General features: G+C 44.3%; 1 protein-coding gene across 3 annotated transcripts in view; it reads left to right on the top strand.

Moving 5' to 3' along the window:
- PRKDC (protein kinase, DNA-activated, catalytic subunit) overlaps positions 1 to 23,595 on the top strand; it is a 631,631-nt gene that overhangs the window by 370,633 nt on the left and 237,403 nt on the right. For all 3 annotated transcript variants that reach the window (XM_056521838.1, XM_056521836.1, XM_056521839.1), the window contains 2 exons: positions 20,791 to 20,959; positions 22,357 to 22,422. In XM_056521838.1, the coding sequence (XP_056377813.1) occupies positions 20,791 to 20,959; positions 22,357 to 22,422 (235 nt within the window). The remainder of the gene's footprint in view (positions 1 to 20,790; positions 20,960 to 22,356; positions 22,423 to 23,595) is intronic.

Genomic DNA, 23,595 nt, shown 5'->3' with positions numbered 1-23,595 from the left:
AGTGTAATGTAGTGTTAGCGTAGTTTGTGTATTTAGCGTAGTGTAGTGTTAGCGTAGTTTTAGTGTAGCTTAGTGTTAGTGCAGTTTTAGCGTGTGTAGTGTTAGCGCAGTTTTAGCGTACCTTAGTTTTACCGCAGTTTTAGTGTATTTAGCGTAGTGTAGTGTTAGCACAGTTTTAGCGTATTTAGCGTAGTGTAGTGTTAGTGCAGTTTTAGTGTATTTAGCGTAGCTTAGTTTTAGCACAGTTTTAGTGTATTTAGTGTAGTATTAGCGTAGTTTTAATGTATTTAGTGTAGTGTAGCGTTAGCACAGTTTTAGCATATTTAGCGTAGCGTATTGTTAGCGTAGTCTTAGAGTAGTGAGCACAGCGTAGTCTTAGAGTAGTTAGCACAGCGTAGTGTTAGTCCGGTTCTAGCATAGTTGGTGTAGTTGTACACAGGTGTAGTGTAGCTAACGTTTTACAGGCAGATAAAGCGTAGTTTAGATAGTTTAGCGTGGGGTGTAGCTTAGCTTAGTAATAAAGTAAAGTAGCTACAAATCCCAGCATGCCCAGACAGCCAAAGGCTGTCCAGGCAGGATGGAAGTTGTAGTTTTGCAAAAGTAGCAGAGGCAGTTGCGCTCTGCTACGTTAATGCAGTATACAGCCATCTGTATAGATGGCTGTATACGCTGATCACAAGGCCACTTACCCACCTCCGTTCCGTGGGTGGTAAGTTAGGCTCTCCAGGTACTAATCCATTTTTTTTGTGTTTTTCTTCTCATTTCAGATACGTGAATGCGGAGAACTACAACGGAATCGGTGGACTACGACGATGACCTGCATTTTTTTTCTTGTAATAAAATGGTTAACGAGGGCTGTGGGGGAGTGTTTTTCCTAATAAAAATGTTTAAACTTGTGTGTGCTTTTTTTAAATTAATGTACAGGCTTAGTAGTGGAAGCCGTCTTGTAGACTGAGTCCATTACAAAGTCGGGGCTTAGCGTTAGCCCCAAAAACAGCTAGCGCTAACCCCCAATTATTACTCAGGTACCCACCGCCACAGGGGTATTGTGAAGAGCCGATACCAACAGGCCCAGAGCGCCAAATAACAGGCTGGCGTTATTTAGGCTGGGGAGGGCCAGTAACGATTGTCCTCGCCCACCCTGGTAACGTCAGGCTTTTGCTCTTTGGTTGGTATTTGCCTGAAAATGAAAAGACGGGGAACCCCCGCCCCTTTTTTTTTTTTTTTTTTTTAAACGTGTGTGGTTCCCTGTCTTTTCATTATCAGGCAAATACCAACCAAACAGCAACAGCCTGACGTTACCAGGGTGGGTGAGGACCATCGTTACTGGCCCTCCCCAGCCTATATAACGCCAGCCTGTTACCGCATAGGCCAAAGAGTGCCATATTTGGCGCTCTGGGCCTGTTGGTATCGGTTCTTCCAGTTACCCCTGTGGCGGTGGGTATCGGGGTACTAATTGGGGGTTAGCGCTAGCTGTTTTTGGGGCTAACGCTAAGCCCCGACTTAGTAATGGACTCCGTCTACAAGACGGCTTCCACTACTAAGCCTGTACATTAATTTAAAAAAAGCACACACAAGTTTAAACATTTTTATTAGGAAAAACACTCCCCCACAGCCCTCGTTAAACATTTTATTAAAAGAAAAGAAAAATTGCAGGTCATCGTCGTAGTCCACCGATTCCAATGTAGTCCTCTGCATTCACGTATCTGAAATGAGAAGAAAAACACAAAAGAAATGGATTAGTACCTGGAGAGCCTAACTTACCACCCCTGTTCCAGCTCCGTCATCTTCCTGCGTTGCTACAAGTCCAGTGACGGAGCAGGAACGGATGTGGGTAAGTAGCCTTGTGATCACCGTATACAGCCATCTATACAGATGGCTGTATACTGCATTAACGTAGCAGAGCGCAACTGCCTCTGCTACTTTTGCAAAACTACAACTTCCATCCTGCCCGGACGGCCTTTGGCTGTCTGGGCATGCTGGGAGTTGTAGCCACTTTAGTTTATTACTAAGCTAAGCTACACCCCACACTAAACAATGCTTTATCTGCCTGGAAAACTGTTAGCTACACTACACCTGTGTACAACTACGCCAACTATGCTAGAACTGGATTAACACTACGCTGCACTAACTACTCTAAGGCTATGCTGCGCTCACTACTCTAAGACTACGCTAACAATACGCTACGCTAAATACGCTAAAACTGTGCTAACGCTACACTACACTAAATACATTAAAACTGCGCTAACTACACTAAATACTGCACTACAACTCCAAGCATGCCCGGGCAGTCTTCAGCTGTCTGGGCATGCTGGGAGTTCTGGGCCCTTCCCTGCACTACAACTCCCAGCATGCCCGGGCAGCCTTCAGCTGTCTGGGCATGCTGGGAGTTGTGGGCCCTTCACTGCACTACAACTCCCAGCATGCTCGGGCAGCCTTCAGCTGTCTGGGCATGCAGGGAGTTGTGGTCCTATCAGCTAAACTACAACTCCCAGCATGCTCAGGCAGCCCTCAGCTGTCTGGGCATGCTGGGAATTGTGGGCCCTTCCCTGCACTACAACTCCCAGCATGCCCGGGCATGCTGGGAGTTGTAGTCTCTTTCAAACGAATCCTAAACTGCGCTACACGAAAAGTAAATCTATGCTACCTACCTAGGCATGCGCAGTACTCGCTGCGCCCGAAGCCCTTTAAATCTGTTTCCCATTCCCTGAGCTAACAGGGAGCGGGGAACAGAGCCGCGGGCGGGGTGGATGGCTCGCGCAGGCGGGGACACATAACACTGCTAGCGGGCACTGGGGTCCCGTTAGCAGTGAACATAGCGCAGGCGGGGATACATAACACTGCTAGCGGGCACAGGGATCCCGTTAGGAGTGAACATCGCGCAGGCGGGGATACATAACACTGCTAGCGGGCACAGGGGTCCCGTTAGCAGTGAACATTGCTCGCGCAGGCGGGGACACATAACACTGCTAGCGGGCACATTGGTCCTGTTAGCGGTGAATAGTGATCGCGCTGGCGGGTGACACTGACTGTCAGCTTGTGCGAGGGGCACACAAGCTGACAGGCGCAGAGGGGAGGACACAGTAAATGGATCTACTTCTTTGGCTCCATTCCGCTCTCGGAATCGGGCCACAAAGGCCATGAGAGCTTCGTGCAGCTTTGGGCTATCACGGGGAGAGATCCTCTCCCTGTGATAGCCCAAGTGAGACTGCCGTGAGCTGCGATGCCTGATGATTAAATATGTCACGTAACTTGCACCAACCCCCCCCCAGCCCCCGCAGTAACCAATGGTTGGGGGGTGGTGTGCGAGTGTCAGCCTATAGATTGTAATGGAGGCGGAGCACTCGAGCAGGGAAAACTGCTGAGTCACTCCATCACAATCTATGTCAAATCATAATCTATGGCACTGCACCGGGACTTGTAGGGAGACCCTAGTGGTCAGTTTTTAAAAGTAAAAAATAGAAAGATAAATTTTTGTAAATCACATGGTATTGGAAAGTTGTTTCTAATACATTGATTAACAAAATATAAAACGTTTTTTTGGTGACAGGTACCCTGTCCGAGCATTTTTCCGTTTTTGCACTTTAGTTTTTTCCTCCTTGCCTTTTAAAATTCATAACCCTTTCAATCTTGCACCTAAATATCCATGTGATGGCTTATTTTTCGAGCCACCAATTCTACTTTGTAATGGCATCAGTAATTTTACCCAAAAAACTACGACAAAATGAAAAAAAAAAAAATTGTGTGACAAAATTTAAGAAAAAACACAATTTTGTAAGTTTTGGGGGCTTCTGTTTCTACGCAGTACATTTTCGGTGAAAGTGACACATTCACTTTATTCTGTAGGTCCGAGCGATTAAAATGATACCCTACTTAAATAGGTTTGAATTTGTCTTACTTCTGGAAAAAATCATAACTACATGCATGAAAATTAATACGTTGAAAATTGTCATCATCTTCTAAAATTTTATCTGGATGGTACCGGGTGCCGACGACGCTTCATCATTGGAACCCTTCTGTCCTGAGCTCCTGTTAGCGCTGTGGTGGTGACGAGGGTACTATCACGCATATTTTGTGTAGCTGCCCCAAACTACTTTCTATCTGATGGTTGATCCTCTGGGATATCCGGGATGTGACCGGGGTATGGGTCCCTTCTAGTCCGGAGGCCGTCTTGCTTTATATGTTTCCAATGGTGCAAGCGAAATATAAGAAGTCCCTTGCGCAACATCTCCTTCAGGCCGCTAAAACTGTTATCCCTAGACGCTGGAAAAACCCTGACCCACCCACCCTTAAAGAATGGTTTTCCGAAGTTATGCACATCAAACATACCGAAGATGTTACCAGATTTGCCGCTACTTGGCTCCTGTGGTCTATTTTCTGCTCCTGCCCTGGTTACCGGCTATTGTGCTAATGTGCTAAAAGAAAAATGTGGCTCAAAGGTCAAAGATATTTGGTTTAAATAATAATTAATATTTATTCAAATGATAATCAATTAAATAGGGAATGTACAGGGCCCTTGTACCCCCCTAAATAATATTAAATAATACAATAAAAAACAACAATAAATATAACAACTGTAAAATATTCTGTAACTTGAGCCTGTAATATCAATATAGCAGTCTAATGATCAATATAATTATGTAGAGCAACAGTCTCAATGGAAATGTTCATTCAATCTTTCCTGCTCTCAATCATCTTCAATTTAAGGCAGATACAATGTAGCAGCAGCAGCTACACAGTTAATCAATTGATGTAGTTATACAATGTATCCTTCCAGACAGTTATATATCAATCCAACAGATGCAGAGTAGCAAACCCAATATACAGTAACTAGTTCAATTGACAGTCAATCAAGATCACTCCTTGTGAATCTCTGTGCATATCACATATTACAAAGTCATATTAATTTAGCCAGTTTGCAAATATGCTCCATGAAATGCTCACCGCTCCCAGGGTACCACGGATCGCCCTTTTGTATAGTCCTCTATGCCGGCTGTGTAGGATGTTTCCCCGGGTTTCTTGCCTGAAATCCTCAGTCAGGGATCGCGCTGCTGGAGTCTCGGCCAACTCCTAGGATCGCAGCGCTTAGTGGTGGGCACCGTTTGTGGGGACTGCAGTGCTGTCAAGCGTAGACCCTTAACCTGACCAGCTGGGACCGGTGGCGGTCAGCAAACTCAAAGTCCGTGTTGTAGATGGTCCAATCGGCTTTCTATTTTAAGATGAATGCAGCGGCTGTATGCGGTATGCAAAGTCCCAAATGTGTGGGTAACCCAGCGGCGTTCCTTGTGCACAGGTCGCGTGCTCAGGAGATGCCACACTATAATAGTTGTCTTTGCTTTGCCAGATGATCACTGTTGGTATTAAGCAAGTGCTATATATCACTAGGCTCAATATCGCATATTTAAAATCGCTGGATGCGTTTCAAAATCATCCTCGTTTTTTTCTTCAGCAGCGGGATATAGGGATATTGTGCTAATGCCTTCATGTTTGGATCTGCTCCGCCTTCTATGGTGCACCCGCCTGGGGTTCAATTCTGGGCGGTCTCCGCCCTGGCTGGGCCCCTTTTAAGTGTCAGCCTGTTTGGTCTCCCTCTATTGTTTCTCCCCTTCTTTTTGTCTCTCCTGTGTCCCTTTTTAGTGTTCTCCCTGGTCTTCTTCTAATTTGATTTGCTATGTCCTGTTTCCATCTTATGTTTATAACCTATGGTCTACTTACCACCTCTTCCCCCATGTCTTATTGCCTGGATTATCCTTGCTCCTCACCTGCTCTGATCCTTTTCTCCACTCTTTCTATATCTCTGTCCTGGCATTGGGGGGTATCCTCATTGCACCACTCTCCCAGATTTATCGTTAATATGGTATTTTGGTTTTATTGTTTTGTACTATACTGTACTCTGTTTATTCTGCCATGTCCTATATTTTGGCCTACCAGGCCATTGCCTTATTACAATGCTTGATCATTTTATCATCTTCTGACCCCTATAACTTTTTTATCTTTCCGTGTACGGGGGGGTTTGAGGGCTAATTTTTTGCACCGTGATTTTTTTATCGCTTTTTATTCATTTTTTTATGCTATAAAAAGTGACCAAAAATATGCTATTTTGGACTTTGGAATTTTTTGGCACGTACGCCATTGACCTTGCAGTTTAATTAATGATATATTTTTATAGTTTGGACATTTACACATGCGGCGATACCACATATGTTTATTTTTATTACGGTTACATATTTTTTATATGGAATTTGGGAAAAGGGGGATTTTAACTTTTAATAAGGAAAGGGTTAATGGGTGTTTTTTCAATCTTTTTATTCAACTTTTTTTTTTTACACTTTTAGTTCCCTTAGGGGACTTTTAGGAGGAATCATTAGATCCCTCATACAGATCTATGTGGTTTCATAGTACCACATTGATCTGTGTGTTCTGCGCTCGATTGATAAAGCCTGGTCCTGCCAGGCTTTATCATTCTCAGAGCCGCAGCAGCCACAGAAGAGGTAAGCCCTCTGGTTACCTCAGCAGTGGATCGCCGCAGCGATCTAAAGGGTTAATAGCAGCGATGTCTGCTATTGACTCCGGTCCCCAGCTACAGGAATCAGCTGGGGCTGGCCGGTATGATGCGGCCTCGAGTCGGGAGCCTGCGCCATACAACGGCCATAGACAGCAACCGGTTAAAGAAATTACCTCTGTTTTTCTATTGTAGGATAACCCCTTTAACACCTTCCCGACCTATGACATACCTGTACGTCATGAGTGGCAAGGTGTTCCCGACCCATGACATGCAGGTACGTCATGAACATTTTTGCCGCTACTCGCGGCATCCCGCAGCACCTGGTAAGATGGTGGCTATCACTAATAGCCAGCCATCTTACCATGCGACCACGGGGGGTTTCAAATCTGACTAGCTGATAGCAGCGTTTCGCTATGAGAATACTTAGCAGCGCGGTGTGTGAGTCTGGATCACGGGGATCAGGACACACACCGCTCTGCTAAGTGTCCCTTACCCGTCCCCACTTACCCGGCCATGCGGTGTCCCGAGCGGTCCCGGCGCGAGCGACGTCCTCCAGGCGGTCCCGGCGGCGCTGCGTCCCGGAGGTGAGTTTCCGGCAGCAGGGCAGCATCTTCATTGGCAGCAGTGAGATCGCCGTAAAGTGATCTCACTGCTGCCTCTGGCAGTTTCAAAACTGAAACTCCCAGCATGCCCAGACAGCCTTTGGCTTTCTGGGCATGCTGGGAGTTGCAGTTTTGCAACATCTGGAGGTCCACAGTTTGGAGACCACTGTATAATGGTCTCCAATCTGAGCTCTTCCAGATGTTGCAAAACTACGAATCTCAGCATGCTCAGTCTGTCCAGGCATGCTGGGAGTTGTAGTTCTCTAACATCTGGAAGAGCACAGATTGGAGACCATTATACAGTGGTCTCCAAACTGTGGACCTCCAGATGTTGCAAAACTACAACGCCCAGCATGCCCAGACTGCCCAAGCTTGCTGGAAGTTGTAGTTCGGCAACATCTGATCCTTCAGATATTGCCGAACTAAAACTTCCAGCATGCCTGGACATGCTGGGAGTTGTAGTTTTGCAACAACTGGAGGCACACTAGTTGGGAAACATTGTCCGTTTCCTACCTCAGTGCCTCAATCTGTTGCAATTGTTGCAAAACTATAACTCCCAGCATGCACTGACAGACCATGCATGCTGGGAGTTGGAGTTTTGCAACAGCTGGAGGCACACTGGTTTGGAAACACTAAGTTTGGTTGCAAAACACTTGAAAGTTTATTACTTAACTTAGTGTTTCCAAACCAGAGTGCCTCCAGCTGTTTCAAAACTACAACTCCCAGCATGCACGGACAGCCAAAGGGCATGCTCGGAGTTTGCAACAGCTGGATGTTCGCCCCCTCCCCCCAATGTGAATGTACAGGGTACACTCACATGGCCGGAGGTTTACAGTGAGTGCTGCAAGTTTGAGATGGCGCAAATTTTGCGCTGCAGCTCAAACTCACAGCGGCAAACTTGCTGTGAACCTCTGCCCATGTGACTGTACTCTAAAAACACTACACTAACCTAAAATAAAAAGTAAAAAACACTACATATACACATACCCCTACACAGCCCCCTCCCCCCAAAAAAAAGAAAAACGTCTGGTACGCTACTGTTTCCAAAACGGAGCCTCCAGCTGTTGCAAAATATCAACTCCCAGTATTGCCGGACAGCCATTGACTGTCCAGGCATGCTGGGAGTTTTGCAACAGCTGGAGGCACCCTGTTTGGGAATCATTGGCATAGAATACCCCTATGTCCACCCCTATACAAATCCCTAATTTAGGCCTCAAATGCGCATGGCGCTCTCTCACTTCGGAGCCCTGTCGTATTTCAGGGCAACAGTTTAGGGCCACATATGGGGTATCGCCGTACTCGGGAGAAATTGCCTTACAAATTTTGGGGGCTTTTTCTTCTTTAACCTTTTATGAAAAGGTGAAGTTGGGGTCTACACCAGCATGTTAGTGTAAAAAAAAAAATTTTTTTACACTGACATGCTGGTGTTGCCCTATACTTTTCATTTTCACAAGAGGTAAAAGGGAAAAAAGACCCTCTAAATTTGTAATGCAATTTCTCCCGAGTACGGAGATACCCCATATGTGGGCGCAAAGTGCTCTGGGGGCGCACAACAAGGCCCAGAAGGGAGAGTGCACCATGTCCATTTGAGGTGATTTGCACAGGGGTGGCTGATTGTTACAGCAGTTCTGACAAACACAAAACAATAAATATCCATATGTGACCCCATTTTGGAAACTACACCCCTCACAGAATGTAATAAGGGGTGCAGTGAGAATTTACACCCCACTGGCGTATGACAGATTTTTGGAACAGTGGTCTATGAAAATGAAAAATAAAATTTTTCATTTGCACAGTCCACTGTTTCAAATATCTGTCAAACGCCAGTGGGGTGTAAATACTCACTGCACCCCTTATTAAATTCCATGAGGGGTGTAGTTTCCAAAATGGGGTCACATGTGGGGGGGTCCACTGTTCTGGCACCATAGGGGCTTCCTAAATGGGACATGCCCCCCAAAAACCCTTTCAGAAAAACTCACTCTCCAAAATCCCATTGTTGCTCCTTCCCTTCTGAGCCCTCTACTGCGCCCGCCGAACACTTTACATACACATATGAGGTACTTCCTTACTCGAGAGAAATTGGGTTACAAATTTTAGGGTGATTTCTCTCCTTTTACCCCTTGTAAAAATTCAAAAATTGGGTCTACAAGAACATACGAGTGTAAAAAATGAAGATTTAGAATTTTCTCCTTCACTTTGCTGCTATTCCTGTGAAACACCTAAAGGGTTAAAACACTTACTGAATGTCATTTTGAATACTTTTGGGGGTGCAGTTTTTATAATGGGGTCATTTATGGGGTATTTCTAATATGAAGATCCTTAAAATACCCTTCCAAAAATTGGAAAATTGCTGCGGAACTTTGAAGCCCTCTGGTGTCTTCCAAAAGTAAAAACTTGTCAATTTCTTTATGCAAACATAAAGTAGACATATTGTATATGTGAATCAATATGTAATTTATTTGGAATATCCATTTTCCTTTCAAGCAGAGACTTTCAAAGTTAGAAAAATGCTAAATTTTCTAAATTTTCATGAGATTTTTAGATTTTTTACCAAGAAAGAATGCAAATATCAGTGAAATTTTACCAATAACATAAAGTAGAATGTGTCACGAAAAAACAATCTCTGAATCAGAATCATAAGTAAAAGCATTCCAGAGTTATTAATGTTTAAAATGACAGTGGTCAGATTTTTAAAAAATGCCCAGGTCCTGAAGGTAAAAATGGGCTGGGTCATGAAGGGGTTAAATCATTTTTTCTCTTTAGACATATACAAATTAGCCAAACAACATTGCTTTTATTGATTTGAAACACAAAAAAAAAGTATAATTTAACCTGTCCAGGACGAAGGGCGCATACAGCTACACCTTTGCGTCCTGGTACTTAAGGACCAAGGGTGTACCTATACGCTCTGGTCCCGTTACCGGGCTTTAAACCGTTCTCACGAGCGGAGAATGTTTAAACCCGGTGTGTCCCGGATGCTATCCAGATGCTATCCCTTGCCCGGCATTAACCCTTTAGACACTGCAATTAAAATGCGGGGTTAACAGTGCCAATAGCTCAGGGATGCTAATCGGACATCAGGGGCGAAATCTTGTTTCCCGATCAGCTGAGAGGACAGCATGAGGGCCCTTACCTGCCTCCTCGCTGCCCAATCAGTTGTCTGTTGCTCCCAGCCAGAACTATTAAAATATAAGGTTAGTTAAACCACACGGTCATAGGCATAATGGCAAGCGGATGCCAATGTCAGCGGGGAACAATGGAAGTCTATCCTTGCTGATGCCCCGAAGTTGGCACTGGGAGAAGGGGCAAGACTAACTCAATTATATATTCTGTATAGGTCATATAGAACTCCTGCCCTTCTCTATAAGATTGGCTATCGAAGGGACGGGAAATGTCCGCAGTGTTTACAAGATAATGGAGATATTATACATATGTTTTGGGAGTGCGTTTCTATCCAAAGATATTGGAATCAATAACAGATCTTGTTGCGGAGGTCTGGGATATTGTAATACCTATGGAACTGAAAGTTTGTATACTGGGATATTTGGATAGTTTAACTCCTTGGGGATGGAGCCCATTATAACCCTAAGGACGGGAGCATTTTTTGCAATTCTGACCACTGTCACTTTAAGCATTAATAACTCTGGGATGCTTTTACTTTTAATTCTGATTCCGAGATAGTTTTTTCGTGACATATTCTACTATATGTTAGTGGTAAATTTTTGTCGATACTTGCATCATTTCTTGGTGAAAAATTCCAAAATTTTATGAAAAAATTGAAAATTTTGCATTTTTCTAACTTTCAAGCTCTCTGCTTGTAAGGAAAATAAACATTCTAAATAAATAATATTTTGATGCACATATACAATTTGTCTACTTTATGTTTGCATCATAAAGTTGACATGTTTTTACTTTTGGAAAACATCAGAGGGCTTAAAAGTTCAGAAGCAATTTTCCAATTTTTCACAACATTTTCAAAATCGGAATTTTTTAGGGGCCAGTTCAGTTTTGAAGTGGATTTGAAGGGCCTTCATATTAGAAATACCCCATAAATTACCCCATTATAATAACTGCACCCCTCAAAGTATTCAAAATGACATTCAGTAAGTTTGTTAACCCTTTAGGTGTTTCACAGGAATAGCAGCAAAGTGAAGGAGAAAATTCAAAATCTTCATTTTTTACACTCGCATGTTCTTGTAGACCCAGTTTTTGAAATTTTACAAGGGGTAAAAGGAGAAAAAGCCCCCCCAAAATGTGTAACCCAATTTCTCTCGAGTATGGAAATACCTCATATGTCTATGTCAAGTGTTCAGCAGGCGCAGTAGAGGGCTCAGAAGGGAAGGAGCGACAATGGGATTTAGGAGAGTGAGTTTTGCTGAAATGGTTTTTGGCGGCATGTCGCATTTAGGAAGCCCCTATGGTGCCAGAACAGCAAAAAAAAAAACACATGGCATACTATTTTGGAAACTACAACCCTCACGGCACGTAACAAGGGGTCCGGTGAGCCTTAACACCCCACAGGTGTATGACGACTTTTCGTTAAATTCGGATGTGTAAATGAAAAAAAAAATTTTTCACTAAAGTGCAGGTTTTTTCCCCAAATTTACCATTTCTACAAAGGGTAATGGGAGAAAAATCCCCCCAAATTTGTAACGCAATTTCTCCCGAGTACGGAGATGCCCTAAACTGTTGCCTTGAAATACGACAGGGCTCTGAAGTGAGAGAGCGCCATGCGCATTTGAGGACTGAATAAGGAATTTGCAGTAGGGGTGGACCCGGTTACAAGGATGGGGCTTGTCTCCACCAAAACCCTACAGCAGTGTCTCCCACAGGGTGCCTCCAGCTGTTGCAAGACTCCCAGCCTGCCAGGACAGTCTATGGCTGTCCGGCAACACTGGGAGTTGTGGTTTTGCCACAGCTGGAGGCGCCGTTTAGGAAACACTGCCGTATGAGACGTTTTTCATTTTTATTGGGAGGGGGGGCGACGTGTAAGGGGGTGTATGTGTAGTGTTTTACTTTTTATTATTTGTTAGTGTAGTGTAGTGTTTTTAGGGTACATTCACACAGGCAGGGGTTCACAGTAAGAAACCCACTGTAAACCCGCCCGTGTGAATGTACCCTGTACATTCACATGTGGGGGGGGGGGCACCCCAAACCTTCAGCTGTGGCAAAATGACAACTCCCAGAATGCACTGACGGACCGTACATGCTTGGAGTTGGAGTTTTACAACAGCTGTAGGCACACTGGTGGGGAACCACTGAGTTAGAAAACGGACTCTAGCTCAGTGATTCCAACCAATGTGCCTCCAGCTGTTGCAATACTACAACTCCCAGCATGTACGGTCTGTCAGTGCACTCTGGGAGTTGTAGTTTTGCAACAGCTGGAGGCACACGGGTTGGAATCACTGAGTTAGGAAACAGACTCTAGCTCAGTGTTTCCCAACCAGTGTGCCTACAGCTGTTGCAAAACTACAATTCTCAGCATGCCCGTACAGTTAGGGATGCTGGGCGTGTAGTTCTGCAATATCTGGCCCTTCAGATGTTGCAGAACTACAACTCCCAGCATGCCTGGACAGTCTGGGCATGCTAGGAGTTGCAGTTATGCAACAACTGGGGAAGAACAGTGGCCTCCAAACTGTAGCCCTCCAGATGTTGCAAAACTACAACTCCAAGCATGCCCAGACTGTCCAGGCATGCTGGGAGTTGTAGTTCTGCAACATCTGAAGGGCCAGATATTGCAGAACTACACGCCCAGCATCCCTGACTGTCTGGGCATGCTGGGAGTTGTAGTTTTGCAACATCTGGAGGACCACAGTTTGGAGACCACTACACAGTGGTCTCCAAACTGTGACCCTCCAGATGTTGCAAAACTACAACTCCCAGCATGCCCAGACAGCCTTTGGCTGTGTGGGCATGCTGGGAGTTGTAGTTTTGCAGCTTTTAGAAGGCCACAGTGAAGATCACTTATCTCGATCTTCACTGCAGCCTTCTCCGACGCACTTTCCGGCTGCCGCTCAGATGATGACGCCGCTGCCCGGGATGCAGACGCCTTCGCCGCCGCAGGTCCGGGTAAGCCGGGCCATGTCCCCCCCCTCGCCGCCCGTGTTCCCCCCGCTCTGTACCGACTTCGATCGGTGCGCAGAGCGGGGGGAAATGAACTCTAACCCCCCCGTCCCCCTCCTGCCATTGGTGGTCAGTCTGACCGACCAATGGCAGGGGATAAGAGGGGGTGGCAACACTGCCACCTCGCTCCTATCCTTTAGGCTGGTCGGAGCTGGCTCGGGCAGCTCCGATCAGTCTTATTTTCTGGGAGATCGGGTCACCAGTGACCCGATTTACCCGGATCGCGGCAAATCGCAGGTCTGAATTGACCTGCGATTTGCTGCGATTGCCGATAGGGGGGGTTTAAGGACCCCCCTAGGCATTGCCACGGGATGCCTGCTGATAGATATCAGCAGTCATCCTGGTCCGATCACCGCCCGGCGAGCGTCAGTGATCGGAAATGCCCAGGGCGTATGGATACGCCCTCCGTCCTTAAGTGACGGGATGCGAGGGCGTAAGCATACGCCCTTCGTCCCCAAGGAGTTAATAATATCAGCCTATACTAAAATTGCTCTTGGAAGATTGTTCTATAATGCAAGGAAATTAATTGCACAATTTTGGAAAGAGTCAGACCAACCCCCCGACTAAAAAACTAATGAAGATGGAGAAGGTGGTGGTTTGGGAATAAGCAATTTATACAAAAAGGGGATTGGTAGATAAATTTGGTTTAGTTTGGAACAAATGGATAAATAGAAAATGAGGTTGACTGTGGAGATGGGGAGTACGAGAGGTGTGGAGAATCTTTTCCTTTTTGTTTTTTCCTATGTGTATAGTGTCTGGATAATTTAGAAAATCAGGAATTGATAATTGATATTTTAAATTTTTTGAAATTCTGAAGGATTGTGTGAAGGGATGATATTCTGTAATGCTTTGTTACACCAATAAAAAATTTTAAAACCAAAGAAGGGAAAAAAAAATAAAAAAAATAAAAACACGGTTGATGGCGTACACGTAAAGAAACACCAAGTCCAAAGCTATGCATTTTTGATCACTTCATATTCCAAAAAAAGCTAATAAAAAGCGATCAAAAAGTCCCATCAAAATAAAAATGGCACAGATAAAAACTACAGATCATGGTGTAAAAAGTGAACCCACATTAAGCCCTTCATGCGGAAAAATAAAAAAGTTATAGGGGTCAGAAGATGACAATTTTAAAGATACTAGTTTTGGGGGATGTAGTTATAATTTTTTTTTATAGTAGTAAAAGAAAATAAAACCTACCGTATATAAAATGGGTATCCTTGTGAACGTATGGACCTACATAATAAACTTAAGGTGTCATTTTTTACTGAAAATTGCACTGTGTAGAAACGGAAGCCCCCAAAGGTTACAAAATGGCTTGGTTTTTTTAAATTTCACCCCACAAATATATATTTTTTTGGTTTTGCCAAGGATTTTGTTATTAAATGATTGATGTCATTACAAAGTACAATTGATGACGCAAAAGACATATGGGTCTGTAGGTGCAAAAGAAGTTTGGCCTGGTCTTTAACCCCTTAAAGGGAACCAATCATCAGATTTTACCCTATATAAAGCTTGGCAAAGCGTTATATAGGGTAAAATCTTTATTTTCGCCATTCCTGGGGGATGCTGCTGCCCCCAAGAATGGTGAACATATGAAGTTATAAACTAGTCACCGCCGCCGCCGTAAGTAGTCACCTGGGCGGGGAGCTCTTCTCATCTACTCCCGTTCTTCGGCCGGCAGCGACACCCCCTCCACTTGATTGATGGGCCGCGTCATCGTTCCGCTCACTGAACAGACGGAGCAGAGTGATGACGCGGCCCATCAATCAAGCGGAGGGGGTGTTGCTGCCGGCCGAAGAACGGGAGTAGATGAGAAGAGCTCCCCGCCCAGGTAACTACTTACGGCAGCGGTGGTGACTAGTTTATAACTTCATATCTTCACCATCCCTGGGAGCAGGAGCATCCCCCGGGAATGGTTAAAATAAAGATTTTACCCTATATAACGCTTTACCAAGCGTTATATAGGGTAAAATCTGATGATTGGTTCCCTTTAAGGACCAGGCCATTTTACACCTTAGGACCAGAGCGTTTTTTGCACATCTGACCACTGTCACTTTAAACATTAATAACTCTGGAATGCTTTTAGTTATCATTCTGATTCAGAGATTGTTTTTTCGTGACATATTCTACTTTAACATAGTGGTAAAATTTTGTGGTAACTTGAATCCTTTCTTGGTGAAAAATCCCCAAATTTGATGAAAAATTTGAAAATTTTTCATTTTTCTAACTTTGAAGCTTTCTGCCTGTAAGGAAAATGGATATTCAAAATAATAAATTTTTTTATTCACATTTCCAATATGTCTACTTTATGTTTGCATCATAAAATTGACGTGCTTTTACTTTTGGAAGACACCAGAGGGCTTCAAAGTTCAGCAGCAATTTTCCAATTTTTCACAAAATTTTGAAACTAGCTTTTTTTCAGGGACCAGTTCAGGTTTGAAGTGGATTTGAAGGGTCTTCATATTAGAAATACCCCACAAATGACCCCATTATAAAAACTACACCCCCCAAAGTATTCAAAATGACAATCAGTAAGTGTTTTAACCCTTTAGGTGTTTCACAGGAATAGCAGCAAAATGAAGGAGAAAATTCACAATCTTCCTTTTTTACACTCGCATGTTCTTGTAAACCCAATTTTTGAATTTTTATAAGGGGTAAAAGGAGGAAATGTATACTTGTGTTTGTAGCCCCATCTCTCTCGAGTAAGGACATACCTCATATGTCTATGTAAATTGTTCGGCGGGCGCAGTAGAGGGCTCAGAAGCGAAGGAGCGACACGGGGATTTTGGAGAGTACGTTTTTCAGAAATGGTTTTTGGGGGCATGTTGCATTTAGGAAGCCCCTATGGTGCCAGAACAGCAAAAAAAAAACACATGGCATACCATTTTGGAAACTAGACCCCTTGGGGAACGTAACAAGGAATAAAGTGAGCCTTAATACCCCACAGGGGTTTCACGACTTTTGCATATTTAAAAAAAAAATATTTTGTTTTCATAAAATGTGTGTTTCCTCCCAAATTTCACATTTTTGCAAGGGTTAATAGCAGAAAATACCCCCCAAAATGTGTAACCCCATCTCTTCTGAGTATGGAGGGACCCCATAAGTTGGCCTGCAGTGCACTACGGGCGAACTACAATGCTCAGAAGAGAAAGAGTGAAATTTGGCTTTTTGAGAGCAAATTTTGCTCGGGGGGCATGTCGCATTTAGGAAGCCCCTTTGGTGCCAGAACAGCAAAACAAAAACCACATGGCATACCATTTTGGAAACTAGACCCCTTGAGGAACGTAACAAGGAATAAAGTGAGCCTTAATACCCCACAGGGGTTTCACGACTTTTGCATATGTAAAAAAAAAAATATTTTGTTTTCATAAAATGTGTGTTTCCTCCCAAATTTCACATTTTTGCAAGGGTTAATAGCAGAAAATACCCCCCAAAATTTGTCAGACCAACTCTTCTGAGTATGGAGGTACCCCATAAGTTGACCTGAAGTGCACTACGGGTGAACTACAATGCTCAGAAGAGGAGGAGCACCATTGAGCTTTTGGAAAGAGAATTTGATGTGCATTTACAAAGCCCCCCCCCCCCCCCCCCCCCCGTGGTGCCAGAACAGTGGACCCCCCCACATGTGACCCTATTTTGGAAACTTAACCCCTCACAGAATTTAATAAGTGGTGCAGTGAGCATTTACACCCCACTGGCGTTTGACAGATCTTTGGAACAGTGGGCTGTGCAAATGGAAAATAAAAATTTTCATTTTCATGGATCACTGTTCCAAAAATCTGTCAGACACCTGTGGGGCGTAAATGCTCACTGTACCTCTTATTACATTACATGAGGGGTGTAGTTTCGAATATGGGGTCACATTTGGGGGGGGGGGGGGTCCAATGTTCTGGTACCATGGGGGCTTTGTAAACACAAGTGGCCTTCAATTCCGGACAAATTTTCTCTTCAAAATCCCAATGGCGCTCCTTCTCTTCTGAGCATTGTAGTGCACACATAGAGCACTTTACATCCACATATGGGGTATGTTCTTACTCAGAAGAAATGGGGTTACAAATTTTGGGGGGCTTTTTTTATTTTCCCTTGTGAAAATGAAAAATTTAGGGTGACACCAACATTTTAGTGAAAAATTTTTTTTTCATTTTCCCATCGAACTTTAATGAAAATTTGTCAAACACCCGTGGGGTGTTCAGGCTCACTATACCCCTTGTTACGTTCCGTGAGGGGTGTCGTTTCCAAAATGGGGTCACATGTGGGTATTTAATTTTTTTGGGTTTATGTCAGAACCGCTGTAAAATCAGCCACTCCTCTGCAAATCACCAATTTAGGCCTCAAATGTACATAGTGCGCTCTTACTCCTGAGCCTTGTTGTGCGTCCGCAGAGCATTTTACGCCCACATATGGGGCATTTCCGTACTCAGGAGAAATTGCGTTACAAATTTTGGGGGTCTTTTTTTCCTTTTACCTCCCGTGAAAATAAAAAGTAAAGGACAACACCAGCATGTTAGTGTAAAAAAAATTAGTAGTGCAATTTCTCCCGAGTACGGAGATACCCCATATGTGGCACTAAACTGTTTCCTTGAAATATGACAGGGCTCTGAAGTGAGAGAGCGCCATGCGCATTTGAGGACTAAATGAGGGATTGCACAGGGGTGGACATAGGGGTATTCTACGCCAGTGATTCCCAAACAGGGTGCCTCCAGCTGTTGCTAAACTCCCAGCATGCCTGAACAGTCAGTGGCTGTCCGGAAATGCTGTGAGTTGTTGTTTTGCAACAGCTGGAGGCTCTGTTTTGGAACCACTGCCGTACAATACCTTTTTTTTTTTATTGGGGGGACAGTGTAAAGGGGTGTATATGTAGTGTTTTACCCTTTATTATCTGTTAGTGTAGTGTAGTGTAGTGTTTTTAGGGTATGTTCACACTGGCGGAGGTTTATAGTGAATTTACCGCTAGGAGTTTACGCTGTGGCGAAAAATTTGCCGCAGCTCATACTTGAAGCAGAAAACTTCCTGTAAACCCGCCAGTGTGAATGTACCCTGTACGTTCACATAGGGGGGCAAACCTCCAGCTGTTTCAAAACTACAACTCCCAGCATGTACTGACAGACCGTGCATGCTGGGAGTTGTACTTTTGCAACAGCTGGAGGCACACTGGTTGGAAAACCCTCAGTTAGGTTCTGTTACCTAACTCAGTATTTTCCAACCAGTGTGCCTCCAGCTGTTGCAAAACTTCAACTCCCAGCATGTACTGATCGCCGAAAGGTATGCTGGGAGATGTAGTTATGCAACAGCTGGAGGTACACAACTACAACTCCCAGCATGCAGAAACAGCTGTTTGCTGTTTAGGCATGCTGGGAGTTGCAGTTTTGCAACATCTGGAGAGCTATAGTTTAGAGACCACTGCACAGTGGTCTCCAAACTGTGGACCTCCAGATGTTGCAAAACTACACCTCCCAGCATGCCCAGACAGCAAACTGCTGTGTGGGCATGCTGGGAGTTGTAGTTTTGCAAGATCTGGAGGTGCACAGTATAGAGATCACTGTGCAGTGGTCTCAAACTGTAGACCTCCAGCTGTTGCAAAACTGCAACTCCCAGCAAGCCTAAACAGCTCTCTGGGCATGCTGGGAGTTGTAGTTTTGCAACATCTGGAGGGTTACAGTTTAGAGACCTCTATAGTGGTCTCAGACTGTAGCCCTCCAGATGTTGCTAAGTAACTCACCGGCTTCCGTCTGATCCAGGGAGCTGCGTCGCCGTCCTCTTCTTCCGCCGATCGTCGCCCGCTGCCGCCGCTGATCGTCACCCGCTGCCGTCGCCGATGGGTAAGTGGATCTTCGGCGCCGGTCCCTGTCAGTTTCCCCATCCTGCCCCGCCTATTGTGGGTGGGCAGAACGGGGAAACCAAAAGTAAACCCCTCCGCCCCCGATCTGCTATTGGTGGTCTTTTCCAGACCACCAATAGCAGAGATTGGAAGGGTGGCACTTGTGCCACCTCACTCCTATCGCTACAGGGGGATCGTGGGTGTCTAGGACATCGGCGATCCCCTTTATTTTCCGGGTCACTATAGACCCGTATGACCCGGAATAGCCGCAAATCGCAAGTGTGAATTCACTTGCGATTTGCGGCGATCACCGACATGGGGGGGGGGTCTGATTACCCCCCTGGGCATTTGCGCGGGGTGCCTGCTGATAGATATCAGCAGTCGGCCCGGTCCCCGCCCGGCGCGCGGCGGGGACCGAAATTCCCACGGGCGTACAGGTACGCCCTTGGTCCTTAAGTACCAGGGAGCAAAGGCGTACCTGTACACCCTTGATTCTTAAGGGGTTAAGGTCAAAATGGGCTTCGTCCTCAAGGGGTTAATGGCCCCAGTGTTGTCTGCCTATAACTTGTATAATTGTAAGGAAGAACAAACGGCTCGCCCCTTAATCGCCTCTCTTCCACACCGTTTTCCAGTTTAAATTGTCACAGGTAAAAATGCAGGAATTTGTAGAATGAAATGTCCAGTGTGATAATTTGTGCTATCAAACCCTCTTTATTAGGAACCCATCAATGCACATGACATACAAAGTGACCTCCACCTTATTCATACTCATATGGCTATGGTGGCGGTTATCTACTGAAACGTGTCACTTCATATGTGTATCAATGTGTTCCTAATAAAAGAAGCTTTTATTGAACCTATTACCGCTGTTACGCCGAGCGCTCCGGGTCCCCGCTCCTCCCCGGAGCGCTCATGGCGCTGCACTGACATGGCCGTCGGGGATGCGATTCGCACAGCGGGACGCGCCCGCTCGCGAATCGCATCCCAAGTCACTTACCCGTCCCGGTCTCCTGCTGTCATGTGCTGGCGCGCGCGGCTCCGCTCTCTAGGGCGCGCGCGCGCCAGCTCTCTGAGACTTAAAGGGCCAGTGCACCAATGATTGGTGCCTGGCCCAATTAGCTTAATTGGCTTCCACCTGCTCCCTGGCTATATCACATCACTTCCCCTGCACTCCCTTGCCGGATCTTGTTGCCTTGTGCCAGTGAAAGCGTTTAGTGTTGTCCAAAGCCTGTGTTACCTGAACTCCTGCTATCCATCTTGACTACGAACCTTGCCGCCTGCCCCGACCTTCTGCTACGTCTGACCTTGCCTCTGCCTAGTCCTTCTGTCCCACGCCTTCTCAGCAGTCAGCGAGGTTGAGCCGTTGCTAGTGGATACGACCTGGTTGCTACTGCCGCAGCAAGACCATCCCGCTTTGCGGTGGGCTCTGGTGAACACCAGTAGCCTCTTAGAACCGGTCCATCAGCACGGTCCACGCCAATCCCTCGCTGACACAGTGGATCCACAACCTGTAAGCCGAATCGTTACAACCGCACTGGACATTTCTCTTTACAAGTTCCTGTCTATACATTATATCGGCTCTGATCCCAACAATGATTGTTGCATTCACAATATTAATTAACTAAGACCTGAAGTGTTAAACTAGTATGAAATAAAACAAGTTTATTTAAAAACTTTGTATTGTCTTGTAAATAAAAGTATAGTTTTATTATGTTTTGTATCTTTTTCTGTATGTACAGATCCTGTTATGATGCATATACAGAAAACATGTCTGGGGAAACACAGCTACTGGAGAAGAGAAGACTGCATCATTGTGCTGCATATAACTGTGCTATAGCAGTTGTGACATGCACCTTTACTGAGATTAAATTCTATCAGGGATTTCTTTTGTCAGAAAAGAAAGAAAAGGTAATAGATGTTTAATGCTCATAATGAACAAATTGGTTGCTTGTTGGCGTATTTTTTTTTTTTTTTTTTTATTAAAATAAGTTGTTTGTGCTAATATCAGTTGTATATCTCCTGTTTACAGATGCAAAATGGCTTTGAGGAAGGACAAAGTGTAACATGAAAAGCATAGATTTCTTTCTAAAACAATACTTGTGGTTGGGCTAGTCCCTTGATCATAATTTCACATTATTAAAGAGTCTGTCCTGTGAAAACAAATATTTCTTCTATGGCTGGGTGTGGTATAAAAATATAAACCTATGCTGAATTCCTCCAGTCCCCCGCAGCAGCCATACCTATGCTCCTGTTCTTTCGCTGGTCTCCGCTTCTTCCAGGTTCTGTGACATCCCAACCCCACAGGACCTACTGGTTCAGCTTATAACTGGCGGTAGCAGTGTCCAGCCAACTCAGTGGTTGACTGAGATGGCAGATCCTGCTAAATGGCTAATCTCGAAATTATAAATGAATGGAGACCAGCGGGAACTGGATAATGCAGGACCAGGAGCTTCAGGGGACCAGGGTAGTTAAGCATGACTTATTTTATGATGCTGTAACACCCCATGTAACAAGATAACTTTTTCAAATTACCATATTTTTTTTATAGTATAGAATGCACTGTATCACAAGATAGGATAGGATCGGTCCTATCCCTGTGACAATTGGTTGCAGGGAAGGGGAAAAAAAAACTTATGCTATTTAGAGAGGCAGGGGCAAACAGGATTTTTAACATTTTAGTATTCTCATAGTTTTTTTTTTAATTTAAAATGCCTAGGTATTTCTCCCTCTGCTTAGATGGCATTCAGTGTTGTTTCAACACGTGGTGTGAGATCTTTCTTTAATCTTAGATAAGTAGATTTGTCTCCCAGGAGGTTTAAAACTTCTCTCTAATAAAGTCCTTTGTCTAATATTACCACCACACCCCCTTTGTCGATGGCTCATATAATGAGGGAGATTCATCAAAACCTGTGCAGAGGAAAAGTTTCCCATAGCAACCAATCAGCTCGCTTCTTTCATTTTTAACAAGGCCTCTGCAAAATGAAAGAAGTGATGTGATTGGTTGCTATGGGCAACTCAGCAACTTTTCCTCTGGACAGGTTTTGATAAATCTCCCCCTATATGTTTATTTTCTTCAGGCTGGAGAAATATGTATATATCCTGATTCCACCGAGTGCCGGATATCCTTCTGTTTGGATAATTTCCTTCAAGTTTTCTGTGGTCATGAAATAATCTTCCTTCCCTTACCAGATAGTATTAGTTTTTGTGCTCTGCTTGTAAACCGTTTACAGTGCTTTGTAAACAGCCTTAGACTATTAGGTTCCTCTAACCCATTTTTTTTTTTTTTTTTTTATATAAACTATTAGAACATCTTCATACTGGAAAATATAATAGATCTAAAGCGCAACTATTCCTTTCCAATAGAAGTAGAGGTAAGATAGAGCTGAAGTTACATACATAATTATTCTTATTTTCTCTATTGTTTACTTCGAATGCTTTGTTTTCAAAATACTTGGAATCTGTGTTGGTTTATTTGCTTAAAAACTATCCCTTAATAGACCATTGAAATGCTCCTCTCTCTCCACTACCTTCACTAGTTATTCTATTTCTATCCCTCACACCTTATCTAGACTCTCAAAGCCAAAATGGGCTGTGTCCTTAAATGACAAATGTTGTCAGTGTCACTACACTACACTGTTGGTACAGGTGTGTAGTGCTGGTGTCGTTGATGGTAGCCATACATACCTGTCCTCCATCCCTGCTCCTTTTAACTTCCACCATTCTTTTTGTTCGGGCACCATACTTGGGGTATGGACAGAGTTTCCTGACATCATGAGGCCCAGTAGGAAATCGGCAGTGGCGATGTCAGGAAGCTCCACCCATTCCCTAAACCCAGTGCCCGAACAGAAGGAATAGAGAAAGATAATGAGAGCAAAAATCAAGGACAGGTATTTATGGTTATCATCCGTGTCACCCACACTACTTAATTGTACCAACAGGTCAGTGCGGTGACACTGATGACAGATTTCCCCTAAGCCATTAAACAGAAATGATATCTGTCAATAGGCAAACTAATAGGCAAACGTGGAGGATACTTCAAGATACCAGGAGTATAGGCGCTGACCAAGGAGAGGACGTGAAAGCCAGGTAGATTACAAACGGGTTCAATCCAATGCGGCGCATTTCACCACGCTTGTGCGGTTTCATCAGGTATAGCAACCACTTCTCAGGGAGGGGTTTATATACCAACAGGTATTAACCCCTACCTGACATAGTGGAAAATAATTACAATATAAAACATTTCAAAATGCAATGTAAAATATACAGATTATACAAACATAGAGTATACAAATATATACATCTACAAAAGCTAAAAACTATTTAATAAAAAATAATAATAAATGAAAAATAAATAAAACATAGGTTTTAAGAAAACGCAGAATGTGTATGCTGACTCAAATTCATCAGCCTCTTTAGTCAAACCTATCAGATATGTTCGGTGCCGCAGCCCCAGTCAGTGTAATGGAGCGGGGGAAGGCTCATATCTCATTAGTAATACCGTATGCAGTTACTCCTATCGGAATATCGCAAGGTATGTATACTGT

The sequence above is a fragment of the Hyla sarda genome, chromosome 5 (genome assembly GCF_029499605.1).
Source record: "Hyla sarda isolate aHylSar1 chromosome 5, aHylSar1.hap1, whole genome shotgun sequence".
Lineage (NCBI taxonomy): Eukaryota > Metazoa > Chordata > Amphibia > Anura > Hylidae > Hyla > Hyla sarda.
Note: the sequence above shows the minus strand (reverse complement) of the source record. Positions and strands in the feature narration are given on the sequence as shown.